The sequence below is a fragment of the Scomber japonicus genome, chromosome 20 (genome assembly GCF_027409825.1).
Source record: "Scomber japonicus isolate fScoJap1 chromosome 20, fScoJap1.pri, whole genome shotgun sequence".
In the NCBI taxonomy this organism is placed as follows: Eukaryota; Metazoa; Chordata; class Actinopteri; order Scombriformes; family Scombridae; genus Scomber; species Scomber japonicus.
This window is the reverse complement of record NC_070597.1, coordinates 23,199,466-23,207,442: the sequence shown is the minus strand read 5'-3', so window position 1 is coordinate 23,207,442 and position 7,977 is coordinate 23,199,466. Positions and strand designations below refer to the sequence as shown.

Sequence of the window (7,977 nt, the reverse complement as noted above, 5' to 3'; positions counted from 1 at the left end):
GTATAAATTAATTAATAACATTAAATACTAATATTATCATATAATAATATGTGATATAACCTATAAGATATGTTGCAAAAGTTTCGTTTCCTTCCGTTTTATTGAGAACTTCACTGAGTGTTTGATCATGTCACTGACTGCAGCACTTATAAATTGCGCTGCAAATAAATGTGAATTATATGTGGAATTCAGACTGGACAAACATCTACTGTGTCTGTATTTGATACTGAGGAGTGATTTTCACAGTTATATCCGCAGGATCAGGGGTGCATTAATGAACGGGTTAACCTGGGCCACAGTCCCAGGGCCTCCACCATGGCTCCAAAAATTGAGAATAATTATGCAGTGACATCTGATGGTAAAAGTGATGGGGATGGTGCGACACCAAGAGGCCCCCCTCCCCTCCTCCCATATCTTTCATTTTGATACAATGTAACAAAATCACACCATATATATCCATCATACAGCTTAGTAGACGGCACACAAAGCAACAGGCAAGACGACACATAGCCTAATAGTTAGCAACAATGAAGGGTTCACATTTGTAATTGTTGTGATGTAATTGTGCATGTGTGTGTGCGTGCATGTGTGCGTGAGTGTGTGTTAGCTCATTTGCAAAAATGAAATGGGTGGGGCCTCATAAAGTTCTGTAGCCCAGGGGCCTCCAGTGATGTTAATGCGCCCCTGTGCACTATACATACAAACTGTACAATTAACTCAACAGCATCTCCTACTTTGTGTTAATACACCACAGAGGAATCCTGGGAAATAAAAGACAAAAAAAAGGCTCCAAGACCACTCCAACAAGAATTCTCATTTTATTGACTAAATCTCAGCTTACAGGAAGACAGTTGTATTGCAAAGACAGAACCGGATACGAGTTCTAGTGCTGTGGTCATCTACTCACTAAAACCTCACTAAAATCATGATGCTTTGAAATATGTCACTGGACAGAAAGACACTGGAACTCCATTACAACACATCACGTTATGGATGAACTGAGGAAGCAGCAATGACTGACTCAGGCGTCGGGAGGAAGAAATGAGAAAAAGGTGGCTTGTGGCGAAAGCAGTCGGTGGTGACTCATCCTTTCTTCCTCCCGGCTCAGACGTCCTCAGCTCCAGTAGATATTGGATCAGAACCTCAGGAGGGTTTTCATGTTGTGTTTCTGCTACACCAAAAGTCATCTTAAAATTGGATGTGTCACAATGAACAAATCTGGATGGAAATGATATCAAGATTGCATTTTTCTTTATCTCTCTATATATTAATCTGCTTTGTTTTAACATATTGGTGATTGTGTTTTAGGATTCTCAGAAAGAAGTGAATCTGCATTACAATGAGTGGTGTTATCTCACCCAGACTTTATTGGTGGAGCCAAACAATTTTCATTTGGGTGACCACCATGACCACCATGTCTAATTTATTTAATAGGCTTTTATACACAGTCCTGCTGGGGTTACAGGATGTTTGCTAACCTCCAAAATTTGGCTTTACTACCTGGAATCAGACCACAATAGTGTGATGAGCAGATATCCCTCTTCTGAAGAAATTCAAGTGTGTGGTGGTAATTTTCACACTAATTAACACACATCTGGTGTTGTACATGGACAAAAACCTGTGTTGCCACTTAAATGTTCATGAAAAAGTTAGCCAGCTAGTTTAGTTATTGGCAGGAATAGTTCCACGCAAGAAAACATGTGAGGGACCCAAAGGCCAGACTGTGGGGACCATCAGAAAAAACGCTTTTAATTTGAAATTCAAACTCCCACAAATGTTGGAAAAACATAATTCAATCTGTAATTCACTGTAACTTAGTGTGGATTGTATAGAAGCATTTAGATTAAAAAAAGGAGTTGCAGATGGAGGAATTGTCAATAAAGGTAAAGCTGGTAGCTTCCCTTTAAAGGTGAGTGAGGCAGTGGTGGAAACGTGAAAGAACAGACAAAGTCAATTTTGCAGCTTATATCATATTTAAGCTATATGGACAACTTATATATTAGCTCTACTTTGTTTGACTTTTAAGTAACAGTCCCAGTGCCTATTGTCACATCTGGCTATCTCTTGGCTCTCCCACTGCTAGACCTGCAAAATGTATCACTTGAATTAAATTATGAGATGTATAAACTTGTTAGGATTGACTTTTGGTGCATTGTAGATTATGCTGGGATGTGCTGAAGGGAAGTAGAGGGGTGGTCTGGGGGTGAATAGGGCAGAGATAGAGAGTGCCATGATGAGGTAATGTACATGTCTGTGTAACCTCTTCTTCATACGGTCATGTGAAACAACACCCTGCAGAGCCACTGCTGCTCGCAGCTGGCCGATGGAAAACAGCACATCTATAGTGTCTGTATCAGGACTGTCCTTTGTTCTGAGTCAGAAGGCTGCTGATGAGGTCAGAGATTGTCACAAGATGTAGTAATTTGCATACTCGCCCGCTGATCCGGGAGCAGCTTTTGATGAACATGATCCAAACGGTTTATGTAAGGGCTGAGCTGAGTTAAGCTGATCCTCAGTCAGGCAGATCCAAGCTGAGGCTACTGACTCTCACAAAGATAAAGAAACATGTTGTTTGCAGCTATACTACATCTACAGAGTACTACAGCTTGTGACAGGAGAAACACTGAGCAGGTTTTTCACAACAGAGCTTTAGCACATACACATTCATGCAGATTTATGTCCGGAAAGCAACACACAAAAAGCCCATTCCTATGCATGATCCAGTGCTTGTTGCTTTTTTTTAACTTCAAATTATTTCAGTAATATTTATGATGGGTCAAAGAAAGGAATGGACTACTTTTTTGCTGTTTTAACTTGATAAAAAAAAGACATCTACGCCACTCTACTTCACTAAAAGTGGCAATTTAGAAGCAAAAAATCTTTCCATCATTTAATTCCCTATCTGTGATTTAAATTCGAACCTCTCGCTCTGTGTCTTCATGCTTCTGCTTTTTCTTTTTTCTGTTCCCGAAGGTGGTGAGATGAGTACACAACATTAATAGCAATACAAATACAACACACTGAATAGAAACTAATTATTGTTCTGATTTTTAGCCCTAGGATGTCTCAAGAGATCATAACAGCAATATTCACTCCAGGACATGATGCAAGAAATTGTGCTACGGCAAAAATTCCACATCACAACATTTTCTTTTTAGCTTTTTTTTTTTCTTCATCATATTTTTTTGAAAAGCCGGTTCAAATTTTTCTTAAAGGTAAGTTTGAGCTACTCATGCATTTTTTGTAAAAGGTGACTCTTTTACATCTTCGGGGATTTTTTTTTTTGTCTTCAGATTTAACTGAAAATGCGAAATGATCATTTTTTTCTTCTTTTCAGACAAATACTTTAGCTTAAAGGTACAGTGTGTAGAATTTAGTGGAATCTATTGGGACAGACTTTGCAGAAATGAAATATTACATTACATTTTCTGCATGTTTTCGGTGCCACGGTATTCAATCAACAAAATTACCACTAGATGCCACTAAATTCAACACATCGGTCCTTTAAAGTTTCAAAGAAAACAGAAGCTATACAAACAGAATTGAAAGAGTGAGTAGAAAACAGTCTTTCAACAGTGAAGTAGATATGTTTGACAAGAAGAACAGAGACATCATAAAGCCTTCTCTCAGTCTAGTCTGATGCTCAGAGACATATTGGTGCGCAGCCAATAGCGGGAAAATGCTCCCACTGATCCAAATGAACACATAATGTAAACTATTGATACCAATATGTACAGCAGCCAACCAAGTTAAACAGAAAACAAACAGCTACTTTACCGAAAAAAGAATAGAAAAAATATTGTCTTTTTAGATTCTCAAATTAATAAATTAATCAGTTCTCAAAGCAAAATAAATCCACTTCTTTTGGATTCTTACACACAGGGATACACACACAAACACACCCGCACGTTCACATTTTTGTTACACATGAAACACTGAAAACCACCGCTCACTCGTTTTTATCTTCCGAGATATGTCTTTGAACTCTGCTGTAGTCTTCTTAAAAATACAAATCAGTAGAAGTTCTCTTTGTCCCTTGGCTTCGTCAAAAGTGACACCTGGTCTCGTCCTGAAGAGATCACACAACATTCTGCCACTTTGTCTCTCTTTTTTTGCTGGAAGTATTGCTTTAGGAAATACATTTTGGTCTTCTTCTCAGATGGTTTTAGTGACAGAATCTCTAATGGAAGCAACTTTGTTTTTTTGCCTCTGGGTATCCCTACACTGCATTTGCACGTGTCATTGAAATCAATGTGTAAACTGGGATTCTTCTGGGTTCTTTTGAGGAAATTTGACCAAAAACTGTACCTCATGAGGAATGTATGCACTCTACAAAGACTTCCCCCTGAACGGTCTTCTGCTTGTGTGCTCTTCCTTTTCCAAGATGTTTAAAACAGGTTCTTAGTTAGTTAGTACTCATTGTTTGTTTCTTTTTCCATGCATGCACATCTACGTGGTTGGATGAGAGGTATAAAAGAGTGTACCGGTGAGTCTGTGACAACATTAAGGTAGAAATGTTTGTTCTGACACGCTCAGACACAGATTTCTATGGGCGTAGCCACCAGCATGCGGCCGCCTGGCGAACTGTTTTCTCTCGGCATTCGTTCGTAACTGTTGGTGGATGACACAGAGCTGTTGGTGGAGACGGACACGAAATGGTGTCCCGCGCCCGGTTCCATCATCCCACCTTTGGCCCCGCCACCATTCCCTCTCTCCACCGCCACCGGAGACATAGGAGAAAGGGGTGACAACGGGGAGAGAGGAGACAGAGTCTGCTGCTTCATCCGCTCTACCAGGAGCTCCTCGTCCTCCTCCCCGGATGAAGATGATGAAATAGTACCGTCCACTTCTCCTCTCACACCGCCTCCTCCTCCACCGCCTCCTCCTCCTCCTCCACCTCCTCCACCAACCCTCTCACCAGTGCTTCCACCTCCTACGTTGCCATTGTTGTTGTTGTTCTCCCCATCCAGCATCCAGGAGTGACTGAAGTAGCCAAACACCTCTTTGACAGAGCAGCGGCGGTCCTGTTCCACCGAGAGCAGCCGGCGGAACATGCGGAGGGCCTGTTCAGTGAAGCGCCTCCACTGGGACGGCACCGTATTCGTCCTCCTCCTCTGCCAGCGAATGAACTCCTGGTAAAAGGAGTCAGAGGGCAGCGCCTTTTCCCAGGGGAAGTTACCTGTCAGCATGCAGAAGAGCAGCACACCGAAGGCCCAGACGTCAGTGCTGTAGTCCACACAGAAACCCTCGTGGCGTGACACATCGCAGAGCTCAGGAGCCGTGTAGGGGATGGTGCCACTCACCTGGTGGGGAAACTCAACAAGTCACAACCATGGCTCAAAAAAAGGAGAAAAGAAGCTACAGACAGACACAAATGTTACTCACTCGTTTCACAGGTGAGCCAGCCCGACGAGTCATGCCGAAGTCGGACAGTTTGACCTTGCGGCACTCTCGGTCAAAAATGAGGATGTTTTCAGGCTTGATATCCCTGTGGACCAGCTTCTTACAGTGCAGGTAGTCTAGAGCAATGGCTACCTGGTGCACACAGCGCTTTGCCACTGCCTCAGGAAGACCAACCTGAGGGACAGGGTAAGAGGGAGATCAGGGTGGAACATTCAATACTTACAGTATATATATACACATATAAAACATGTATCACTGTACGGGCTGTTACATCATGCTTTAGACAGTCTAAATGGATGCATAGAGGTAGGGCTCTGAAATTGTGCTTGCATAGTTGATTCATTCATGTTTCAGAATCACTGGATCATTCATCAGCTGTTTCGCCATCAGCTGATTGGCGACATCCAACCATATACAGTATATACAGCTGTACAACACAGTCATTTTAGCCTGACACAGTACACAGTACTGATACCAATATACCAAAACCTACTGGTGCAGCCACTACCTCCACCACCCCAACGTCCACCACATGTGCTTTATTTTTGGTACTGTTGATTTAGAAAAAAACAAATCTAGATTTTTATGTAACTATAGTATCTAAAATGATTCTGATGATACATTTTGTTTGTATAAAAATGATAAGGGTCAGATCTGTGGGTATGAAGGGGGTATTAGATTTAGGGTCTGGTTGATACTACCACCAGGGGGCACAAAGGTGAGAAGATCACTGTTGGCTTCAAATTAAGTGGCATATTCTGTCAGTGAAGTAACATCATTCTTTCTGTTTCCAGTGCAACTCAAAACTTTCTGTCAGAGTCACCACCACAACAACAACACAGCTGGTTCAACAGAAGTACTAAAAGAGCTGATTTAGACTGATAACAACTGACTGACTGACTGACTGAACTGTGTTTTAACTCTGTCAGAACTAATGACTGATGTCAAAGTGTCTATTTTGCATGGATCATGACCCAAAAGCAAAATACAATTCCATACATGAGGCTAATAATGACTTGAAAGTTTGATGATAGGCAAGATAAAGCACCTGTGGAGGAATGATGTCAAAGAGGTCTCCTGCCAGAGCATACTCCTGTGCGAACACATAGTAGTCGTCGGTCTCGAAGGCGATGCCAAACATGTTGATGATGAAAGGGCAGGGAGACAGATAGAGCGAGATGCTGTACTCCCGCAGAAACGACTTCAGCTTGGTCGTCTTTTTCTTCAGGAACTTCAGTGCCATTTTTGTACCTTTTGGGGGCAAACAAAATTACAGAATTAGGGGTTGTTTTCTTCCAGCATTATGTTATTTGTATGACGAAGTGTTTACAGGGGCCCTAACCTCTGATCTTGTGGATGACCAGGTCCACCTTTCCGTAGGTGCCCTTGCCAAGCTCCCTGATCACCTCGTAGTATTTGTTGACCTCCAGCCTCTCCAAGTTCTGGGCTGCGATAAGCTGCAGCTCATCCAGGATGTCCATGTTGGCTCGTGATACCAGTGGAGAGGAACTCATGCTGGTGACTGTTTTAGGGGATGGACTGGTGACAAACTGATGGATGGACACTCAGGCAGGACAAGCGCAACAGCAGCTAACAGCTGGTGTCACTGCAAAGAAACAAGAGAGAAGACACAACACGGTTAACTGGTTTGTGACTGTAATATTACTGCTTATGGCAGTGTACACAGAAAAGGTACTTTGACACTTTGACCACTCAACCACCAGAGCAGCCATCATTAATCAGCAAGTCAGTATAAGCCTATCACAGAATGACGGTATTGGCGTATATGTCGGTTCATTACATAATAAGAAATTGCAGTGAAGAAATACCAAAGATACTGGATCGGAGGTATTGCAATTGCAAGTGCTGAAATTACGTGGTTTGACCACCAGAGGGTATTGACAACTTGTATCCATGGTAGTGGCATGGAATATTAATCTGTCAATTCATCCACTACTTTGGTCCAGACAGAAATATCTCATGAACTTTGAATGTATTGCCATGACGTTTGGTTCAAACACTCATGGTGCCAAGACGATGAATCCCATTGATGCTGGTGATCCACTGACTTTTCCTGTTGGGGCACTATGATGCTAACATTTAAGGTTTTGAAGAGACATTTCTCCACAACTATTAGATGAATTGCTATGACATTTGGTGCAGACATTCATGTCCTCCTCAGGGTGAATTCTATGTGTCCAATAGTTTGGTTTATGACCAAAAATCTATGAGTATTTGACATTCCCATCAGTCTTGGCTATACTCTATGTTAGTATGCTGACAGGCTAAACTAAGATGGTGAACATGGTAAAGCCACTACACATCTATATGTTGTCATTGTGAGTAGGTTAGCATTACAGCCTCATAGAGCTGCTAGCATGGCTGTAAACTATTAGTCTTCTTGTCAGTATAGTGCTGTGAAAGCACAACAAATGGCTTTTTCTGTATAGGTTAGTGGCACTTGACATCACTGGCAACTGCCAACAGCTTAAGTGCAAGAATGGCTCTTACTAAAGAGCACACTTATTGTTTGACAAACATTCATCAGCAAGTAAATATCACTTGTTTCAACAT

The 7,977-nt window shown here is 41.9% G+C and overlaps 1 protein-coding gene across 1 annotated transcript; it reads right to left on the bottom strand.

Annotated features, from left to right (window-relative positions):
* Positions 1-4,532: 4,532 nt before the first annotated feature.
* bsk146 (brain specific kinase 146) lies at positions 4,533-6,917 on the bottom strand. The gene is made up of 6 exons (XM_053341993.1): positions 6,746-6,917; positions 6,452-6,654; positions 5,386-5,577; positions 4,911-5,303; positions 4,750-4,802; positions 4,533-4,710 (listed from the first exon to the last, which is right to left on the bottom strand). Exons 1-6 carry the CDS (start codon positions 6,915-6,917, stop codon positions 4,533-4,535), a joined length of 1,191 nt encoding a protein of 396 aa, XP_053197968.1.
* Positions 6,918-7,977: the final 1,060 nt, after the last annotated feature.

Excerpts from the sequence above, each read along its gene's own strand:
- bsk146 (XM_053341993.1), bottom strand. The coding sequence starts at position 6,917 with ATGAGTTCCTCTCCACTGGTATCACGAGCCAACATGGACATCCTGGAT. Across the intron at positions 6,655-6,745 it reads GGTCATCCACAAGATCAGAG|GTACAAAAATGGCACTGAAG; the intron begins GTTAGGGCCCCT and ends TGCCCCCAAAAG. Across the intron at positions 5,578-6,451 it reads TTGACATCATTCCTCCACAG|GTTGGTCTTCCTGAGGCAGT; the intron begins GTGCTTTATCTT and ends CCTGTCCCTCAG.